Source organism: Toxorhynchites rutilus, unplaced genomic scaffold, assembly GCF_029784135.1.
Source record: "Toxorhynchites rutilus septentrionalis strain SRP unplaced genomic scaffold, ASM2978413v1 HiC_scaffold_44, whole genome shotgun sequence".
Classification (NCBI taxonomy): Eukaryota; Metazoa; Arthropoda; class Insecta; order Diptera; family Culicidae; genus Toxorhynchites; species Toxorhynchites rutilus.
Window position 1 is genome coordinate 43,261 of NW_026600027.1, and position 21,240 is coordinate 64,500.

At 37.5% G+C, this 21,240-nt stretch overlaps 11 protein-coding genes across 11 annotated transcripts; 6 read left to right on the forward strand and 5 right to left on the reverse strand.

Annotated features, from left to right (window-relative positions):
* Positions 1–86: 86 nt before the first annotated feature.
* Positions 87–488, reverse strand: LOC129782191 (histone H2B-like). Its single transcript, XM_055789560.1, has one exon. It carries the CDS (start codon positions 470–472, stop codon positions 98–100), a length of 375 nt encoding a protein of 124 aa, XP_055645535.1. The 5' UTR covers positions 473–488; the 3' UTR covers positions 87–97.
* A 179-nt stretch (positions 489–667) lies between these two features.
* On the forward strand, positions 668–2,039 carry LOC129782184 (histone H2A). The gene has a single exon (XM_055789553.1). The coding sequence runs from the start codon at positions 731–733 to the stop codon at positions 1,103–1,105; it is 375 nt and encodes a 124-aa protein (XP_055645528.1). The 5' UTR covers positions 668–730; the 3' UTR covers positions 1,106–2,039.
* Positions 2,040–6,553: 4,514 nt separating this feature from the next.
* Positions 6,554–8,832, reverse strand: LOC129782183 (histone H2A). The gene is made up of 2 exons (XM_055789552.1): positions 7,781–8,832; positions 6,554–7,702 (listed from the first exon to the last, which is right to left on the reverse strand). Exon 1 carries the CDS (start codon positions 8,791–8,793, stop codon positions 8,419–8,421), a length of 375 nt encoding a protein of 124 aa, XP_055645527.1. The 5' UTR covers positions 8,794–8,832; the 3' UTR covers positions 6,554–7,702; positions 7,781–8,418.
* A 197-nt stretch (positions 8,833–9,029) lies between these two features.
* LOC129782189 (histone H2B-like) lies at positions 9,030–9,973 on the forward strand. The gene has a single exon (XM_055789557.1). The coding sequence runs from the start codon at positions 9,052–9,054 to the stop codon at positions 9,424–9,426; it is 375 nt and encodes a 124-aa protein (XP_055645532.1). The 5' UTR covers positions 9,030–9,051; the 3' UTR covers positions 9,427–9,973.
* A 233-nt stretch (positions 9,974–10,206) lies between these two features.
* Positions 10,207–10,649, reverse strand: LOC129782179 (histone H3). Its single transcript, XM_055789548.1, has one exon. It carries the CDS (start codon positions 10,615–10,617, stop codon positions 10,207–10,209), a length of 411 nt encoding a protein of 136 aa, XP_055645523.1. The 5' UTR covers positions 10,618–10,649.
* A 213-nt stretch (positions 10,650–10,862) lies between these two features.
* LOC129782195 (histone H4) lies at positions 10,863–11,213 on the forward strand. The gene has a single exon (XM_055789564.1). The coding sequence runs from the start codon at positions 10,891–10,893 to the stop codon at positions 11,200–11,202; it is 312 nt and encodes a 103-aa protein (XP_055645539.1). The 5' UTR covers positions 10,863–10,890; the 3' UTR covers positions 11,203–11,213.
* A 471-nt stretch (positions 11,214–11,684) lies between these two features.
* Positions 11,685–13,248, reverse strand: LOC129782170 (histone H1B-like). The gene has a single exon (XM_055789539.1). The coding sequence runs from the start codon at positions 13,214–13,216 to the stop codon at positions 12,536–12,538; it is 681 nt and encodes a 226-aa protein (XP_055645514.1). The 5' UTR covers positions 13,217–13,248; the 3' UTR covers positions 11,685–12,535.
* A 2,562-nt stretch (positions 13,249–15,810) lies between these two features.
* LOC129782173 (histone H1-like) lies at positions 15,811–17,176 on the forward strand. Its single transcript, XM_055789542.1, has one exon. It carries the CDS (start codon positions 15,833–15,835, stop codon positions 16,511–16,513), a length of 681 nt encoding a protein of 226 aa, XP_055645517.1. The 5' UTR covers positions 15,811–15,832; the 3' UTR covers positions 16,514–17,176.
* A 661-nt stretch (positions 17,177–17,837) lies between these two features.
* Positions 17,838–18,349, forward strand: LOC129782180 (histone H3). The gene has a single exon (XM_055789549.1). The coding sequence runs from the start codon at positions 17,852–17,854 to the stop codon at positions 18,260–18,262; it is 411 nt and encodes a 136-aa protein (XP_055645524.1). The 5' UTR covers positions 17,838–17,851; the 3' UTR covers positions 18,263–18,349.
* Positions 18,350–19,728: 1,379 nt separating this feature from the next.
* Positions 19,729–20,130, reverse strand: LOC129782197 (histone H2B-like). Its single transcript, XM_055789566.1, has one exon. The coding sequence runs from the start codon at positions 20,112–20,114 to the stop codon at positions 19,740–19,742; it is 375 nt and encodes a 124-aa protein (XP_055645541.1). The 5' UTR covers positions 20,115–20,130; the 3' UTR covers positions 19,729–19,739.
* A 179-nt stretch (positions 20,131–20,309) lies between these two features.
* LOC129782168 (histone H2A) lies at positions 20,310–20,895 on the forward strand. The gene has a single exon (XM_055789537.1). It carries the CDS (start codon positions 20,373–20,375, stop codon positions 20,745–20,747), a length of 375 nt encoding a protein of 124 aa, XP_055645512.1. The 5' UTR covers positions 20,310–20,372; the 3' UTR covers positions 20,748–20,895.
* Positions 20,896–21,240: the final 345 nt, after the last annotated feature.

Below are 21,240 nucleotides of genomic sequence, written 5' to 3' on the forward strand. Positions count from 1 at the left end.
CGAATCAAACTACTAGAGAACTTTTTTCCCAAACTCTTGTCAAACAGATTTGTGGCCCTGAAAAGGGCCGTTGATTTTATGCTACATCACTCGGGATTTACTTGGAGCTGGTATACTTCGTGACGGCCTTGGTTCCTTCGGAGACAGCGTGTTTGGCCAATTCTCCTGGCAGCAGTAAACGAACTGCGGTTTGAATTTCACGAGAAGTTATCGTTGAACGTTTGTTGTAATGCGCCAAGCGAGATGATTCAGCGGCGATGCGTTCGAAAATATCATTCACAAAGCTGTTCATGATACTCATGGCTTTGGATGAAATACCCGTGTCAGGATGGACTTGTTTCAACACTTTGTAAATGTAGATAGCGTAGCTTTCCTTCCTGCGGACCTTCTTCTTTTTCTTGTCGGTCTTGGTAATACTTTTCTGGGCCTTTCCGGACTTCTTCGCTGCCTTTCCACTGGTTTTAGGAGCCATTGCTATGTTGTACCGCTTTTACTGTTCGAGAGGAACTAATGTCGAAAGCAAAGGAAACATCACGTTTTGTGCTCAGTCAGGGTAGAATGTATGACCGTCCCCTTTCGTTTATGTTGTCATTTCATTATATTCGTAGCACCGGCTGAATGGAAGACTAATAATGGTAGAGTAGGTATAAAAGAGGGTTCGCTTTCCGAAAATTTTCATCAGTACAGTTTCGCTCTGCTCGTGAATAATTTCATAATTATATAACAAAAAATGTCTGGACGTGGTAAAGGAGGAAAAGTAAAGGGGAAGGCAAAGTCCCGTTCAAATCGTGCTGGATTGCAGTTCCCAGTGGGTCGTATTCATCGTCTGCTCAGGAAGGGAAACTATGCCGAACGTGTTGGAGCTGGAGCACCCGTTTACCTGGCCGCAGTGATGGAATATTTGGCCGCTGAAGTGTTGGAATTGGCAGGAAATGCCGCTCGTGACAACAAGAAGACCAGAATTATCCCACGTCATCTGCAGTTGGCTATCCGTAATGACGAAGAATTGAATAAGCTGCTGTCGGGTGTAACTATTGCTCAAGGCGGAGTTTTGCCCAACATCCAAGCTGTTCTACTGCCCAAAAAGACCGAGAAGAAAGCTTAAATAAACAACGAATTCGAATTACATGAAAACCGAGAACCCAACCGTCCTTTTCAGGACGACAAAACATTCTTAACTAAGAGTAACAATATTTTTTTTGCCTACGATTTGCCATTTGTTTCGATCAAATCCAATCCTCAGTTACAGTGTACATTAAGATTAGGAAAGCATTTGTTTCAAAAACGATATGAGTACATCGTTACACTAATTTGAAATCTTAATCTAAGCTCAGACGGCATAACGCGGCGAGGAATGTGTCCAGATGAAACCGAATATAGGGACATGAAATCAACACTGGCAAACAGTATTAATTATACAAGCGAAATTTTGTTGGGTAAAACATGATGATCTCACGCAGGTAGTCGAGCTGGCCCAAAGGAACCAAATTTACAGAGGGTATACCAGCTGCCAGAAAAAAAAAAACATTTCCGTCCATATGTACATATCATTTGTAATTTAGGCATAAACGACCTCTTAGTAGGAAGCAACAAGAAAAAGTAAAAAGGTAGCAAAATCCAGAAGTGCTGCTTTTTTTAAAGAGAAAGGAAAGGGGAATGGATACATAGATAAATGTAGTTGGCTAAATAAAATCATTAGTAATTCTTGATGAGACATCGCAAACTGGTACGCTTGAGTGTACTCTTTCGTACCTCTCAATCGGAAGCCAGCTTAGTCCTTTCAGTTTTTTCATGTTAAACCCTTTAAACCTGCCCTTCGTCGAAACTCTGGGGACAATAGAGTGTCGCCATGTTTCAAGTGATCTCCTCTCTCCACTCTTTCGTTCAGCGGTATCAATACCAGTATCATTAAATGTTAGCTGTAACCCAACACACATAAGTAGCTTCATAGCTATTGATGTCCTGGCATTGATATCGTTGGATTCGATAAGACATAAATATGTTTTTCACCCGACAATGCAATATGAGGGGCTTAGAATGAAAGGCGTGTAAGTGATTTGATCGATTTCTCTACTTCTACTCTCTCTCTTTTTTGGTCATAGCTTAGCTGCAAATACATTCCCAGCTGTATTTGACAATGTGGAAGATAGGTCAGAACCTCACATATCAGATTCTATAGCAAACTTAAATTGGAACGTTTTTGCAATTGAGTTATTAACTAAAGAAAAAGTTGATGAAGAGAAATCGATCAAGTCACTTACACCCCTTGCATTCTAAGCCTCTCATATGTCATAATTCAGTTCGCGCAATTTTTCATATTTTCTGTTGAGACTCAGCCTAGGTTCCATCAAAGTTCACATTTGACAATAGTTCAAACAGAGAAAAAAAAACACATTTTTCTATTTTCACAAACATTTCGATAATGGTTATCATGATAACACGTATACGCAATAGGCCAAACAATGGATTGAAAGCAACGAAAAACCATTATTTGAATTTTATGTGAATATCCAGAATTGAGATTGCAAATTAATTGAAAGTGGATATAAAGTGCCCTGTGTCTCTATCACTTCAAAATTAGATTAGGTTGAAGTAACGATCCTAATAGATATTGTGATCGCTTAGTTCACGTGAATATTGCATGGTTTCTATGCGTGTGAACAACTCTGGCATGAATGTTTGACTTTCGTATAGTTATTCGCTAAATATAATGGTCATACATATACACACTTGTGAAAGAATTTCACTTGTGGAAGAATTGTAAACGGTAAACTATAAACTAATCGGTGGCTTATGGTAACTTTTAACAGTTACAGTTTCGGGGATATTTTATTATAAAAATGGACAATATCTACAAGAAAACAAGAAAAAGAAAAGGAAGTTTTTAGAAATCCTTTTATAAAAGATTGTATATATATGCCCCATCTAGAAAAAGGCATTAATTCTTAGTTTACCAAGAATTAAGAGACAATAAATATTAGAAATATGCAAACTCTATATTCCAGCACCTTTATCATCTGGTAATTATCTAGAATACGTTATACATTCTTCTCCTTCTCATTCTTCTCACCGAAAAAAATATGTTTACTTCGAGCATGCAGTTATACTATGTTCCGATTCTTACTCCAGTGAAACCACAATCGATTAATACGTTTTTATGTTATTTTTTAGCTCTTTATACTTCCATGAATTATATTCAGTTGCTTACTTTTAATTAATAAAATTTGAATTTTATTAATTGAATTAGAACGAAGATAACATATTTTTAGGAGTTTTTTCATTCAATCATACTCTCTTCTTCAAATAAATGCCAATAAAGCCTGAAAAATACACAATGGCAACGTGTTATGATTTTGCACGCGAGTATAGGAGGGTTAAAGAGACTTTGGACTGTTCATTCGCCTCTAATAAAAAAAAAACACATACAAAGTTGAGGTGTTTCGCATGTAAACTCGACCGTATTATCCTACTACGAGATGCTACGAGTACAGTCATCTTCGAATACATTGCCCCAATCTAAAACGATGCTATAATTGTTTCAATAAACACGAAGAAGTACCTAGGAGTCACAATTCTGCCGAAATTGGGGTGGAAGTCATTGACCCAGTAGCCGACACTGTGAAATTGTAGTGCGCCGTATGAACCGAAATCAGTATATCGTGTAAATTTTTGAATGAATTGATCGACGTCAATGTAGGAAATAATGTTGCCGAATGTCTACATTTTGTTTTCTGCTGATCTAGAAATTCATTTGTTGATCTGTTAGCAATCACAATTTTATTCTTACAATACGATTTCTACGTTCAATTTTTTTTACAATACGAAGATCTATTGTCCTATTCCTGTCATCCTGCACCTGCTCCCACGGCACGTATTACCCATAATTTGCTACACCGTACCTCCACCTAGCCTTGAGCTGATCTTTATCCCTAGCAAAAAATGGTTTGGTTTTTGATTATAGAGATTTCAAACTTTTCAGTTCTTTCGTCTCTAGCCTTGAGAAAGCATCTTGGAAAAACTTTACTCTACTCCTGCACTAATGAGCAAAAAATTAATTTGACAAGCTGCTGTCTCGCGTGTACGCAACTACTCCCAGTGGATCACGCCATGACGATTCCAAAATACGCAAAAAGTTTCAAAAAAAACTATTACCAAACATGTTTTCATTTTATCCGGCTACTTATAACTCACCCGTTCGGGTAAAGCTCTGTATCAGAGATGCCAGATGTGAAGACCTTCATTTAATTTAAAGGCGTTTCGAACACATTCTAAGGTATAACCAGAAGCATTCCGGCCCTTTCCATCCGTTCAGCAATAGTGAGAAGCATTTTACGCACGATACATTGAATTGATACGGCGCGCTGTGATTTTCTTTTCTGCGAATTACGCATCGTCGGTGTCTGGTCAATGACTTCTACTATAATTTCGACAGAAGGGTTCCTCCTCGATTGCTCTTCGTGTCCATTGATCCAATTACGCTCTCTCACGCAACATCCGAACCAGATTGCGAGAGAGGCTAGCTAAAGAAAACAAAACCGAAGTTTTTTGCTATAGAGTATTAGTAGCAAACGCGGAGATCACCAACACAAAATCAATCGAGAGAGATCCACGAATACTTCAGATGAAGAGAAGTTGTTACACCACCACCAAGAACGGTCGCTTATACCGTCCCGCTCGCAATAAGAGCATTATTTTGCGCTGGCTGAATTTAACTAAGAACCAACCAATTTGTAATAATTTGGATAGCGTTTCTCGTGGATGCGGCTGATATAGTTTAAATGGTAGTGTTGTACGGTGTAGGAGGCCACCGTCTAGTTTGGTCAATTCCGGATAACTGGGGTTGCTGTCAAGTTGAATAAAAAGTTGATTACATGCTGCTGTGTTAGTGTTGTGCGAGTTCGATGGCCTGGGAACAAAATTATGAAAAATATTGTGTAATTGCACAAGTGCATTTCTGAAGTTGCCGGTAGTGTCGCGGATTTTTGATAACGTGGTTATTTCCCGCGTCATCCAGTTCAGTTTTCCGGTCAGTCTCAGTCTCAGCAAACACAAGCGCTTAAAAAGGCTACTGACAGTTAGTAACAGAAATATACTGCCAAGTCGTATATATCGCAGTGATAATATTACGTAATATAATAAAATCCATGTAATTTTCCCGTGTTTGATGAAATAAGAGTGCTATGACAACACAGAGCATGAAAGGAAAAGGCTTCCATTTTGTCAGTGAAGGAAGCAGCGCGAAGAACGGAGGGTGGTTTTGAAGCTAATCAAAGAGCTCCAGCACCATGTTTAAAGGTAAGTGAGCATATTCTATACATATAGTGGTAGTGGGTGCAAATTGGTCATAGGGGGCAAAGTGGTCACCTGCTTGTTTGGTAGTATAACTATTGACTATAGATGCCGTATTGATAGTCACCTTAAGTTTGGAGAAATTAATTACTTTTGAGCCACCCTGTACTTCAGTAGAGCTGTCGCATGTTACAATATAAATAAAAACAGAAATTGCTCTCTCGATAGCCATTAGGCCGTAGTTTTGTGCGCATGGTATCTAAGGAATTTCTCGTGAAATTTAGTTTATTCAATCTGATATATTGGACAAATCATCAGTTTGGACGCCTGTTCACATATTCTAGGAGAGGTGAACACATATTTTGTTTAATCTCTGCGATTAATTAGCATTAGAATTTACTTTGATGTTTGGGGCAAAGTACAATACAATGTTTTGTTTACTAAAGCTGATATACCACACCACATTCTGCTCTTATAAAGGATCCTTTTGTGGGTTTGACCCTGGATAAATATGCCACTCCAACTAAACCAAGCCTAGTTATGCGGAACGTTATGTGTTTCTTACTATGTTTTTGTATGCATGAGAAAATTTAAATTGAGACTCTAGGTGAATAGGCCAAGCTTATTTCAAACAAGTACCTACTATATCAAATGTGATTTCAATTGTGATTTGATTGATTTCAATGTGAAATTTGAACGAAAAAATCGCATAAATCTATCCCATTTATTTAGATATGTGCGAGCGCCCACTTTGTCCCCACCAGGTAACCACTTTACCTCCAAGCAAAAAAAAAGTTCGATTTTTCACCTTTTTTCTATTGATGAAAAGTGTACTATTTTGAATTTTAATAGTAAAAGCCGTTTGCTATCTTGAACAACAATGAGTTGAACTATAATATTCTTCGAGAAACGGGAATTGAATCGATATGTGGACGCTGGGAATGGACATATTCCTTAGGGTGACCACTATGCCCCCACTTCCCTTACAGCCATTTCATGCCAAACCGATATAGTGGTTCTCAGATTTTCGTGGAAAGTGGAAATTTTGTTTTTTGTCGCAAACCATTAGACCCGTATTTTTTTTTTTTTTTTTTTTTGTAAGGGTGACTATTTCCATTTGTAGGGTGGTCCGAAAATTCAAATTTTTCCACTTATTTCAAAGACTTACTTCTTGAAAAATTCATAACTACTGAGCCGATTTAGATGATCGAGATATCTACTTATAGCTGATCTTTTTTGAAAAAATACCAGAGTTGCATAAAATTTGACTTTTGGCTTCGTTATTATTAATTGTATTTGTGTTTTATAGTTTTCATGGTCTCGGGACCAATGGCGCTATATTTATATATATTTTTTTTTCGTGAAAGCTAAGAATTTTTTACAGAACATATCTCGAAACCAGAGAGGAGTTTTTTTTGTTTTTAAGCTATGATTTTTCAAAGCTAACCGTTATTATTCATTGTATTCATTTTTTATAGCTTACATGGTTTCGGTACCAATGGCGCTATATTTTTTTATATTTTCTCTTGAAAGCTGAGTTTTTTTTTACATAACATATCCAAAATTCAGAGAGGAGTTTTTTTAGTTTTTGAGTTATGATTTTTGAAAGTTAACATGTTTTTGGGCAGGTAGCTTAATGAGTAGAAAATAGGAATAAGTATAGTAATCGGTAGATATTAAGGACAATGAAAAACATGTATCAGGTAAAGGTATCTCAGGTAAATGCAAAAAATGTAGAGACGACAAGTTATAAAGCAATAGAAAGAAAACTTAAAACCCGTTATAATCATTTGAAGCAATTTTCCGTAAAACTCAGTTATATCATAGTTTTAGACCGAAAAATGAAAACTATACTATCGTAAAACGATTCTCGTTCTCGGAAGAAGAACATTCTGTGAAACTGTAAAAGAAAATTTAAGCATGCTTTATGCCTAGAATAAAAAATATGAAAAATATAACAGATGAATTTTAATTCCTACCCACTCGTCGTCTCTACATTTTTTGCATTTTAAGAAAAGACGACACTTATAGAATAACTACATAAATTGGAAAAAAGTCATTCGATTTTTCGATTTAAGATCGATTCTTTGATACCGATTCAATCAGTTAATTGATCCCTACGCTGTTTAGAAAATCGATCTTTTTCTAAAGATTGTCCAATCGTAGCTCAGTTACAATACATGCGGAACGATTTTTCGTTCCAGCACGGAAAAATGTAAAAAATATAACATGTATTAATATTTGTCGAGTGTTTTTTCTTTAGCTACACTGCCTCTTTTAATTTATATTGAGCATTTCAAACAGAAGTACTAAATTTCAACTTTGGTATTCAGGTTGCCTAAATAATAAAATTTCATAGATGAGTTCAAGTACATAACAGCCTAACAATTCATCGCTGCAATCCGTCAATATGCTGCTTATATGAATGTGGAATAAAGGAAAGATAATTATCGAGTCTTGTTTTAGGTTCGGTTTTAGGATCGGAATTTACCGTTTTTAGTGTGGATTTCTAACAGTGATGATGTTTCGTTGAATGAGAATGGAATGGCCCTACTGGAAATGTTATTCACTGGCAGCTGGTATACTTTACGGTGGCGGTTCTTTCAGCCAATCTCCACTGCTACCTGGGATAATTATGTTTTGCTCAACTTTGCAATTTTCTCCCGTATATTGATATTGCTTGCCTTTGTTGATTTTCAGGTCGAAATTCGATTTTGTTTCGAAGCAATGTTTGAAGCATTAGTTGTTGTGAGTTGATACTTTGTTATAATTCAAGACATCGAAGCATATTTCCATTGTAAGAAAATATGTTGGATTTTCGATATGCGTGTCGGTTTATAACTCATCTCCATTGGCAAATCTTCCTATTTTCGTTTCTATGTTGAACACTGTATGGGCGGTAAAAAACAGCATACTTTTAGGTTTGCTTTAATATTTCCTATTCGGTATAACGATTAACTTATATCTGTTTGGAAACAGACGCTCTCCTTCAATGATTGCTGTGGATTGATTTTTAGATTAGTGGAGGGTGGAAAATCAATCATTGTAACTCTTTATTAAAAATTTGTTGTCGTCCTGAAAAGGACGGTTGGGTTCTCGATTCTAGTGCACTTTCATGTCGTTGTTGATTTAAGCCTTCTTCTCGGTTTTCTTGGGTAGCAGAACAGCTTGGATATTGGGCAAGACTCCGCCTTGAGCAATAGTTACACCCGACAGTAGTTTGTTCAATTCTTCGTCATTACGGATAGCCAACTGCAGATGACGTGGGATAATCCTGGTCTTCTTGTTGTCACGAGCGGCATTTCCTGCCAATTCCAATACTTCAGCGGCCAAATATTCCATCACTGCGGCCAGATAAACGGGTGCTCCAGCTCCAACACGTTCGGCATAGTTTCCCTTCCTGAGCAGACGATGAATACGACCCACTGGGAACTGTAAGCCAGCACGATTTGAACGGGACTTCGCCTTTCCCTTAACTTTTCCTCCTTTACCACGTCCAGACATTTTTTGTTATATAATTATGAAATTATTCACGTGCGAAGCGAAACTGTACTGATCAAAGTTTCCGGATAACGAACCCTCTTTTATACCTGCTGAAACAATGTTTGTTTCACTCTCAGACAGAGCTACGAATATAATGAAATGACAACATAAACGAAAGGGGACGGTCATACATTCCACCCTGACCGAGCATAAAACATGATGTTTCCTTTGCTTTCGACATTAGTTCCTCTCGAACAGTAAAAGCGATACAACATAGCAATGGCTCCTAAAACCAGTGGAAAGGCAGCGAAGAAGTCTGGAAAGGCCCAGAAAAGTATTACCAAGACCGACAAGAAAAAGAAGAAGGTCCGCAGGAAGGAAAGCTACGCTATCTACATTTACAAAGTGTTGAAACAAGTCCATCCTGACACGGGTATTTCATCCAAAGCCATGAGTATCATGAACAGCTTCGTGAATGATATTTTCGAACGCATCGCCGCTGAATCATCTCGCTTGGCGCATTACAACAAACGTTCAACGATAACTTCTCGTGAAATTCAAACCGCAGTTCGTTTACTGCTGCCAGGAGAATTGGCCAAACACGCTGTCTCCGAAGGAACCAAAGCCGTCACGAAGTATACCAGCTCCAAGTAACTCCCGAGTCATGTAGCAAAAAAAAACAACGGCCCTTTTCAGGGCCACAAATTTGTTTGATAAGTGTGTAGGAAAAGGTTTTCTAATTGTTGATTTGTAGATTTTCGTTGTCATAATGAGTCGCCTCTCGTGTGATTAATTCGAGGGATTCAGAAAAGTCATATCACAAAAGGTATCCGAAATGAGTAGATACAACAATTTCATGTAGTTCGTTTGACGTTACGTTTGGGAATGAAGTGATGATATTGTGCAGAATGTATGATGATGCATATAGTGAATTCAATGATTGACATCCTCATATTCAGTTGCAGATGCTAATTGAAGACTCGGCATCATTATCTGTTCTCAATGCAATTGCACCAAAAGAGTTAGCAGTTTAGTGTCGAGAAACTAATCGTAGAGAGGTTTAACAGGATTGATTTTGGTGTTTATACAATAAAGCTATATACATAAAAAAAATCATGAAACTGGGAAACCTCGAGCTTTGTACTTTTAAAATGTTATTCAATTTTTATATATGGATAATCTGAGGGTACTTAGAACTAAGTGAGGAACACCGTAAAAAAAGGTGTCGTAAAATATGATTCGCTATAATTTTTAGCGTCAATAAAAGAAGATCAGAAGTTCATTTATATTTGATAAGATTCATGTTTCAATATATCGTGCGGCTCCGCCGTATGTAATGTTGAAGATAGAAAACAGTTTTTCAAACTCTTTTCAAATAAATTGGTGGCCCTGAAAAGGGCCGTTTGTTTGAGAATGAGATTAGATCAGTCAGATTTAAGCGCGTTCTCCACGGATACGACGAGCTAATTGGATATCTTTCGGCATAATGGTGACTCGTTTGGCATGGATGGCACACAGATTGGTATCTTCGAATAATCCAACCAGATAAGCTTCACTTGCTTCCTGCAGAGCCATAACAGCCGAGCTCTGGAAGCGAAGATCGGTCTTAAAATCTTGAGCGATCTCACGAACCAAACGTTGGAATGGAAGCTTACGGATCAGTAATTCAGTCGACTTTTGATAACGACGAATCTCACGCAAAGCGACGGTTCCTGGTCGATAACGATGTGGCTTCTTGACTCCTCCGGTAGCTGGAGCACTTTTACGAGCAGCTTTAGTGGCCAACTGTTTGCGAGGAGCCTTTCCTCCGGTGGATTTACGAGCGGTCTGCTTGGTACGAGCCATTGCTTACGATTTCAGTAGAGTTAACGGTTTCAAAGTTGCTGAATGAATGGGATAATTCAACGCTTTTCTTCGCTTTAATACCTCACGTATGTCGTCATTCTACCATACGCATGCACAAAAAGGAAAGGACAAAAGAAGGGGAAGAATAACAAAATGAAGGAAAAGGAGGAAAAATAATTTCCATTCGGGTATAAAAGTGGGTACCCTTAGGGGAAACAGCATCAGTTTCAGTCATCGTTTGAACTCGGAAACAACATAAAATAGTCCAGAAAAATGACTGGCCGTGGTAAAGGAGGAAAGGGACTGGGCAAAGGAGGAGCCAAGCGTCATCGTAAGGTTCTGCGTGATAACATCCAGGGAATCACAAAGCCCGCTATCCGTCGTTTGGCTCGTCGTGGGGGAGTGAAGCGTATTTCCGGTCTCATCTACGAAGAAACTCGTGGTGTGCTGAAAGTATTTCTGGAAAACGTTATCCGAGATGCTGTTACCTATACCGAACACGCCAAACGGAAGACGGTTACCGCAATGGACGTTGTGTACGCTTTGAAACGCCAAGGTCGTACTCTCTATGGTTTCGGAGGTTAAATGATATAATTTGGTGTACGGTTCAACAAAACGGCCCTTTTCAGGGCCACAATATTTCTCCAGTGAAGAGTTCCTTTAAATGTTTTCAAATCATCCATTATTTTTTAATAAGGATTCGTTGCTTGTTCGGTTATATTATTTGTAAATAACGATGTAATTAGACGTTTAACTGAATTCAAATTGATGTTCTTTACCCATAGAAGTTTAATATTTCTTGAATGAATGTCTGTGAATTATGAGTACACTGTAAGCCAGTGTTGGGAACATGTCATATTAGAAGGATCGTAATAGTAATAAAGTTAGACCAATACCTGGTACATTGCACGTCGCAGTTTGACGCAGACTTGGTCCAATGATTGTTAAGAGGGGACCCCTGAAAATAATGGATTTTCGTGATTTTTTTTTCGGATGTTACGAATAAAGTAAAGTGTTCGGGTATTTTGATGATTGTTTAAGATATATTTGAAGATGTATTTTCCATTCTTTGAGTGCACGAATACTGATTATGACGCTGTTGACGGCTGGATGCGTAGATGTTGTCTGAAAATCGGTACCTTGTTGGTGGTATCGGTTCTGAAGCAACGAGGTGTCGTAGAACAAATTTTAATGAATATTTTGAAACTTTAAGACAATACTTAAAGCGTTACATAGGGGTTTTTTGAAAATTCGAAAAATTGCCAAAACGGCGGCCATTTTCGTTAAAAATTAGACATTTTTCATGAAAAATCTCTAAATAGCGATTTTTCAAAAATCGAAAAAATGATATATCGAAAAACGGCTATGTAACGCCGATAATTCATTTTTACATGCTGATAAACAATTTCAGCCAGATCGGTCGAGTAGATCCTGAGATATCGACACCACCAGTTGAAATAACATGGTTTCGAGAAAAACGCGCTTTAAAATTCGTACATACCTTAAGGTGACTTCATACTTTTGTGGCTGTAACTTTCCATATTTCGTTTCCATAAAATACGATAAATTTTTTTAGGACAACATTTCTGAGGACATAAACTTCCCAAAAATGCAAGAAACAAAAATTCGATTTTTTCGATTTTCTAGACCGGGGTCCTCCCTTAAACAATCGTAATTCTCATGATGCTATTCGGTATCATCGATTAGCTTTTTCGTTAAAATACCAACATTATCAGAATTGTTTAATGTTGGATACAAGATGATGATGTGTGAAAATGTATATTAACTGTCATGAAGAAAACATTCGAATTCTTAGAGGTGGAAAACTATTGTTACTCTTTCGTTCCATTGGTTTTGGTAGTCCTGAGAAGGACTGTTTGTTTTTAAATAAGTTTCAAATGAAAAGCACCAGTGCACTTTACTTTTTGGCAGCAGCTTTCTTCGGAGCAGCTTTCTTTGCTGGTGCTGCCTTTTTCGGTTTTGGAGTTTTAGGCTTCTTCGCTGCTGTCTTCGATGCTTTGGTTGGTTTCTGTTTGGAAGCGGCTGCTTTCTTTACGGTTCCAGCCTTTTTGGCGGTTTTGGCGACGACAGCTTTAGCCTTCTTCTGAACCGCTTTTTTTGCTGGTGCTTCCTTCGGCTTTTTGGCAGCAGCAGTTTTAGAAGTGGCTGCCTTTTTGGCGACTTTCTTTTCCCCTGCAGGTTTCTTCCCAGTCGCAGCTTTCTTTGGTTTCTTCTCGCCCGCAGGTGTCTTATCCTTAGGTTTGATTTTGAAGGATCCCGATGCTCCACTTCCTTTGGTTTGCACAAGATTACCTTTCTCGACACCACTCTTCAAAGATTTTTTTATGAAAGTTGAGAGCTTAGCAACATCACACTTGTAATTGGCACCGATATACTTCTTGATGGCCTGAAGAGAAGATCCATTACGTTCCTTTAAGGTCTTGATGGCGGCCAGAACCATTTCGTTCACTGGTGGATGGGTGGCTGGCTTTTTTGGTTTCTTATCCTCTCCTTTAGGAGCACGAGCCTTTTTCGGTGTCTTGGCTGGAGATGCAGCAACTGATGCTGCGGGAACGACTTCAGTAGCTGTTTCGGCCATTTTATTCACTGTGTTTCACTGCTATGTTTCAACGAAATGCTGAATTCATTGATGCGCTCGGTGCCGCCGTTTGTGCTCGGAATCGAAAACTGTGTTAGGGAAACTCAAAGCGTTCGTTTAAATTTGCTGTTGAGAAAACATTTCGCGTATTTGTAATTTATGTTTTAAAAAATGTTACTTTTCTTTGTTACAGTCCTCACATGTTTATCAGATACCTTATTTAATATTTACTATGATGTTTGAGCTACCATTTAAAGTTGCTCTGTTTTTAAAAGTCCAAGCCGATACTCAATAATTTACGATAAATGCTAATGATATGTATCAGAAGTATCAACACTCTGTCGAAAATGTTCAATTTTCTTACATTGCAAAAGATAAACAGTTATTAAACCTAATTCTAATGAAATAGGGACAATTTTTCGATATATGGATACCAGAATTGAATGTTTTTTCCCAACATTACGAAGCATTCTTATCAAAACTTGGGGCAATCGGAGTAGCTAAAGCAATTTTTGATTTCCGTTCGTTATCATAAGAAATATTATCCTTTTACAAGATTATCAATCTTATTTCAATTTATTCATTTGTTGGAATAATATATTTACTGATCCGAGACAAAACACTCAATATTTCATTTTCTGAAATACTTCATGTTTCGACCCAAGGGTTGATTCGTTAGACAAACAGTCTGTCATCACTTGTGTTATCGGTGATATGTTACGACAATCAAATGGTAGTTTTATTCAATATAGTTATTTCAAAGATAAACGTGAACACAATACAAAAATTATATCTAAATAACCCATTATGTAGGGAATTTTTAGTTATTTCACAGTTTGGTGTAAACAGTGGTAGAATAGAAAATACTGTTACCATAAACGAGATCTGCCTTTTTCGATATGCGATTTTTTTCGTTAATTTTTTTTTTTTTTGAAATCATTTATCTTCTTCATAGTTAATAATCATCAATATCAATTCTTATAAAATAATAAATTCAATATTTTTCTCCATTTACGAATCGGTTTTATTTTTCGGACTATCTTATATTACTTTTCGTGATCTGCGGCCAAAATCGAGATTTCATTTTGTCTCTGACTACAAGGTATTTTTGTGTAGACTTTTTTTTTTGAGTATGGTGATGGAATTAAATACACTACCGATAAAAAAAAACATTTGAATGATCAACTAAACCCAATTCCTCTATAAATTATTGGAAAATTACGTAATGGATACAGCAGAGTTTAGTTGGGTGATCTCGAAAGCATACACGGTTTGCTGACGGGCGCCGAACGCGAATAAAGTGTCTTTCTCAAGACAGGTCAGGAAGGAGTTGGAAATAGAGTTTTCTGTGGGATCTTCTCAAGACTAGAGACGAATGAACTTTAAAGTCTCTATAATTCAAGAAGAAGAAGGAGAAGATAATGGATACAGATTGCTATGAGAAAATTTCTTACTGTTCTACATGTAAACATGTTACAAAATAAGGAAAATAAGCAAACATACCTTGAAATCAGTGACACATTAGAATACAGATTACAAAAAGGGAACAATGTCCTAAAAATAAAATATCTTGCATATAAAACTAGCACCCAAATAAGGAAAAAGGACTCACTCTAGCAGCGTATTTATTATTTACACCATCAATGTACATGTTAAAGGAATTACTATTGGTGATTGATAAAATAATAAAATAGAAGAAATACTTAAACAAAATTAACTGAACAGTCATTTCAAGAAATTAAGAACATACATTCAAACGCACTACATTATAATAAAATTCACTCCATTACTACATGTACATGTAAATGTTCAGACATAAATATTATAAACATCATAATAATTATCTTTTGAATGCGTATATTGAATTGATATACCAGTTGGATTTCGTAACTCAAAATCGATAACCCAAAAGGTCAGTTTGTCGATGGTATAACATGTCTTGGGTCGTGAATCGTTTATATAAAATCATGGAAAATTGAGAGAAAATATGGCGTATTTTATCTCGGGGTTGTATGTTCTATATTATTTTCACAAACGGATAAATTGATAGAAGATTGATACTCTTGCCTGAGCTGTGCCTGATGTATCATATGACAACAAATGGAAATCAAAAATTGCTTCAGCTGCTCCGATTACTCCAAAGTAAAGATGAAAATGCTTCGCTGTGTTATTAAGTGAGCACTCGATTCTGGTATCAATAGATCGGGAAAATGTTCCCATTTTATAAAAATGCAGTTTAATAACTGTCTATTTTTTGCAATGTGAGAAATTTGAACATTTTCGACATAGTGTTGATACTTCTGATACATATCATCTGCTTTTATGGAGAATTTTTAGCGCATCGGTTGGGGAATTCAAATTTAGAACAACTTTAAATGGTATATTGAATATCATAGTGAATAATAAGTAGTGCATCTGGTAAAAATATGAAAACAAAACAGAGAAAATTGACATTTCTTAAAGTATGAATTACAAAAACGCAAAATGTTTTTCCAACATAAAACTCAAACGAACACATTGAGTTTCCCTAACACAGATGTCGATTTCAATCATTAGTCGTCAACAAAAAAAAATCAGCATCCCGTCGAACTATAGCAGTGAAACACAGTGAATAAAATGGCCGAAACAGCTACTGAAGTCGTTCCCGCAGCATCAGTTGCTGCATCTCCAGCCAAGACACCAAAAAAGGCTCGTGCTCCTAAAGGAGAGGGTAAGAAACCGAAAAAGTCAGCCACCCATCCACCAGTGAATGAAATGGTTTTAGCCGCCATCAAGACTTTGAAGGAACGTAATGGATCATCTCTTCAGGCGATCAAGAAGTATATCGGTGCCAATTACAAGTGTGACGTTGCTAAGCTCTCAACTTTCATTAAAAAATCTTTGAAGAGTGGTGTCGAGAAAGGTAATCTTGTGCAAACCAAAGGAAGTGGAGCATCAGGATCTTTTAAAATTAAATCAAAGGACAAGAAACCAGAGGGCGAAAAGAAACCTAAGAAAACAACGGCTGCGAAAAAGCCTACTGGAGAGAAGAAAGTCGCCAAAAAGGCAGCTACTTCCAAAACTGCTGCTGACAAAAAACTAAAGGCAGCACCATCAAAGAAAGCTGTTGAGAAGAAGGCTAAAGCAGCCGTCGCAAAGAATGCCAAAAAGGCTGGAACAGTGAAGACAGCAGCCGCTCCCAAACAGAAATCAACCAGACCATCGAAAACAGCAACGAAGAAACCAAAAACTCCCAAACCGAAAAAAGCTACTCCGGCTAAGAAAATCGCTCCGAAAAAACCCGCTACCAAGAAGTAAAGTTTCTCATCGGGAAATTCATTTAAAAACAAACAGTCCTTCTCAGGACTACCAAACACAATGAATCGAAAGAGTAACAATAATTTTCCACCTCTAATAACTCATATATTTTCTTCATGACAGTCAATAAACATTTATTAGATTTATTATTTTATTTCATTCATGTTGACGGGTGCAATTAAAAAAATGAATTTCGGTCACGTCACGGAAATTTTCCAATTTTGAGCGTTTATTGTTTAGTCATTTCTTAACGGAACAATGAGATTTTTGCACAATTTGCAATTTAAACTCTCAAAGATATTCAGAATGAACGTGCAACATATATTATAACGTAATCCTACGTAAACTATGAGGGTCGTGTCTCGGCCACAAGTCTTCCACTTTTTCCAACGAAAAGAGTGATACCGTAATGTATAATTCTTGATAAACGATTTACTAGAATACATTGGCCCAAGTCTCTGTCAAATGACGATTTGTCTTGAAATGTGTTAAGTTTGGACCAAATTCAATTGAAATTATCATAATCGTTCAATGATTACAAGTACATAAGCTTCGCTTGCGATGATTCATCATTCAACGCATAATCCACAGACACAGACATTCAAAAAAGAAAAAAAAGAAAGAAATTATTATCCATAAATTAAATTACATGTCTTATAACATCATAAATAAAATTATCTTGCTAATGAACAATAACTGCTTTGAAAACATTTAAAAGAACTCTTTACATGAGAAATATTGTGGCCCTGAAAAGAGCCGTTTTGTTGAACCGTACACCAAATTATATCATTTAACCTCCGAAACCATAGAGAGTACGACCTTGGCGTTTCAAAGCGTACACAACGTCCATTGCGGTAACCGTCTTCCGTTTGGCGTGTTCGGTATAGGTAACAGCATCTCGGATAACGTTTTCCAGAAATACTTTCAGCACACCACGAGTTTCTTCGTAGATGAGACCGGAAATACGCTTCACTCCCCCACGACGAGCCAAACGACGGATAGCGGGCTTTGTGATTCCCTGGATGTTATCACGCAGAACCTTACGATGACGCTTGGCTCCTCCTTTGCCCAGTCCCTTTCCTCCTTTACCACGGCCAGTCATTTTTCTGGACTATTTTAGATTGTTTTCGAGTTCAAACGATGAATGAAACTGATGCTCTTTGCCTCTAACGGTACCCTCTTTTATACATGAATGAAAATATTTCCTTCTTCTTCATGTTGTCATTCTTCTCTTTTTTGCTTTTTCCTCTTTGTTTCCTATAAAAGCGAGGGAATGCGTTGAACTTTCCCATTCATTCATCAACTTTGAAACCGTTAACTCTACTGAAATCGTAAGCAATGGCTCGTACCAAGCAGACCGCGCGTAAATCCACCGGAGGAAAGGCTCCTCGCAAACAGTTGGCCACTAAAGCTGCTCGTAAAAGTGCTCCAGCTACCGGAGGAGTCAAGAAGCCACATCGTTATCGACCAGGAACCGTCGCTTTGCGTGAAATTCGTCGTTATCAAAAGTCGACTGAATTACTGATTCGTAAGCTTCCATTCCAACGTTTGGTTCGTGAGATCGCTCAGGATTTTAAGACCGATCTTCGCTTCCAGAGCTCGGCTGTTATGGCTCTGCAGGAAGCAAGTGAAGCTTATCTGGTCGGATTATTCGAAGATACCAATCTGTGTGCCATCCATGCCAAACGAGTCACCATTATGCCGAAAGACATTCAATTGGCTCGTCGTATTCGTGGAGAACGCGCCTAAATTTGACCTTCATTCTCAACCAAACGGCCCTTTTCAGGGCCACTAACTTATGCGAAAAGAGTTTGAGTAAGGTGAATGATTTTGGTTTGTCCACTTCTTTGAATGCTCTAGTTAGCGCACCTGTGTCAAATCAGGTATTCAAATGTTTCCAAACATATAAATAAAATTGTCTTTTTCATGATTTACAGTAGTTTTATAGAATATTTTGACGGATTCGTATGTTTTGAAGGTTTACAAAGTCCACCTTCTAATGGTGTCAACGCGCCCTCATTTGAGCTAACTTTTAATCAATCGCCAGATGATAGTTTGGTACGTATTCAGACCTTTTCTGGATTATGACACATACAAATATTGTAAACACCATTTATATCAGATTTATATATCTAAATTATGTAATTGATGCATCTCGATGACCTCAATTTTGATCATGGTTTGTTCGATGCCCTGATGTTGGCAATAAAAAATACAACATCTACTCTGAAATTCGAATTTCTTCATTCAAAAATGGTGATTTCTAAAACCGATTAAACCGGACAATCTTTGAAAAAACATTTAAAAAAATGAACAATTGGAACGCCTTATGGTATTATTAGCAATTAGAGACTGGGGGCTTTCCAACGAACCCAAACTCGTCTTGATTACATGTGTGATTTTCAAAAAGAAAAATCGATTTGCATTATTTGCTAGTTGCGTGAAAACACCCAAAATCGGACAAACCAACATTAAGGTAAATAATGAGTTTTCTAACATTAGTATTACATACGTTGTGACACGATGTAGACAAATATTCCCGAATATGAATGACGCTCTGAGCCTAGCGGTCAATGTTATTCTAGAAGATAACTTTTGATGAAAAACATGTTTCCATACATATGATCAAATCTGAACTATTTCAAAGCTAACGAACTAATTTTAGTTGTGCACAATGTTTGCTTGTACTCTACGTTCTCTGAATAACCAGTTAGGATTATTGAGTAATGTTTTCTGAGTACAAAGTTCAAATTTTGTTTCGAGGGGTCTTTCATTTATTTTTATTATTTTGACTGATGTTTTGATAAATCCTGCCAAACTTCTCATCGATTCGTTTATCTTGGTGTAGATAGTTGTTAACTCTTTTAATTTTACTGCAATTTCATTTGGGACAGATCATGTTGGGTCTTGAATTAGAATCTACAAAACACAAGAGTTGGCAATTGAATATTGGATGCTCAATTGTTGAATTCACTTATTGCACTATGAATTCTGTATAAAATCATCATGTAAGTCTCGAAATGTGCTTTACAAACTTCTCAATAAGTTGTATTAATTTAAATCATGACGTCGAGTCATTTCGGATACTTTTTGTGATGAAACTCATACGAGAGGGGAATCATTATCAATCGAATCAAACTACTAGAGAACTTTTTTCCCAAACTCTTGTCAAACAGATTTGTGGCCCTGAAAAGGGCCGTTGATTTTATGCTACATCACTCGGGATTTACTTGGAGCTGGTATACTTCGTGACGGCCTTGGTTCCTTCGGAGACAGCGTGTTTGGCCAATTCTCCTGGCAGCAGTAAACGAACTGCGGTTTGAATTTCACGAGAAGTTATCGTTGAACGTTTGTTGTAATGCGCCAAGCGAGATGATTCAGCGGCGATGCGTTCGAAAATATCATTCACAAAGCTGTTCATGATACTCATGGCTTTGGATGAAATACCCGTGTCAGGATGGACTTGTTTCAACACTTTGTAAATGTAGATAGCGTAGCTTTCCTTCCTGCGGACCTTCTTCTTTTTCTTGTCGGTCTTGGTAATACTTTTCTGGGCCTTTCCGGACTTCTTCGCTGCCTTTCCACTGGTTTTAGGAGCCATTGCTATGTTGTACCGCTTTTACTGTTCGAGAGGAACTAATGTCGAAAGCAAAGGAAACATCACGTTTTGTGCTCAGTCAGGGTAGAATGTATGACCGTCCCCTTTCGTTTATGTTGTCATTTCATTATATTCGTAGCACCGGCTGAATGGAAGACTAATAATGGTAGAGTAGGTATAAAAGAGGGTTCGCTTTCCGAAAATTTTCATCAGTACAGTTTCGCTCTGCTCGTGAATAATTTCATAATTATATAACAAAAAATGTCTGGACGTGGTAAAGGAGGAAAAGTAAAGGGGAAGGCAAAGTCCCGTTCAAATCGTGCTGGATTGCAGTTCCCAGTGGGTCGTATTCATCGTCTGCTCAGGAAGGGAAACTATGCCGAACGTGTTGGAGCTGGAGCACCCGTTTACCTGGCCGCAGTGATGGAATATTTGGCCGCTGAAGTGTTGGAATTGGCAGGAAATGCCGCTCGTGACAACAAGAAGACCAGAATTATCCCACGTCATCTGCAGTTGGCTATCCGTAATGACGAAGAATTGAATAAGCTGCTGTCGGGTGTAACTATTGCTCAAGGCGGAGTTTTGCCCAACATCCAAGCTGTTCTACTGCCCAAAAAGACCGAGAAGAAAGCTTAAATAAACAACGAATTCGAATTACATGAAAACCGAGAACCCAACCGTCCTTTTCAGGACGACAAAACATTCTTAACTAAGAGTAACAATATTTTTGACGTAGGACTACGTCTAACCGGAAGATATAGGGGGTGAAATGGAAATCTAGGCACTGAACAAGTAGGAAAAAATGCAAGATTTGGAACGCTTATAACTCGAGCATTTCTCAATAGATCGCAAAGGTTTTTGCATCAATTGATAGGAAATATATCTACGCATCTATCATAACGAATAACATTTCATTTTTCTTGAGATAAATAATTGAATAATTGTGAAATATCAAGCATTGTCCAAATACACTATGTGCCCATTTTTGATTGGTCCATTTTGTGCTCCTCAAATCGTACCGACCAAAACGGGCAACCAGAGCAGCAGCGAAATAGAATGAAGCACGATTGGAAAGGAAAAAGAAAAAAATGAGGGAAACATTGGTCGCAGTCTCACACATGCGTAATTC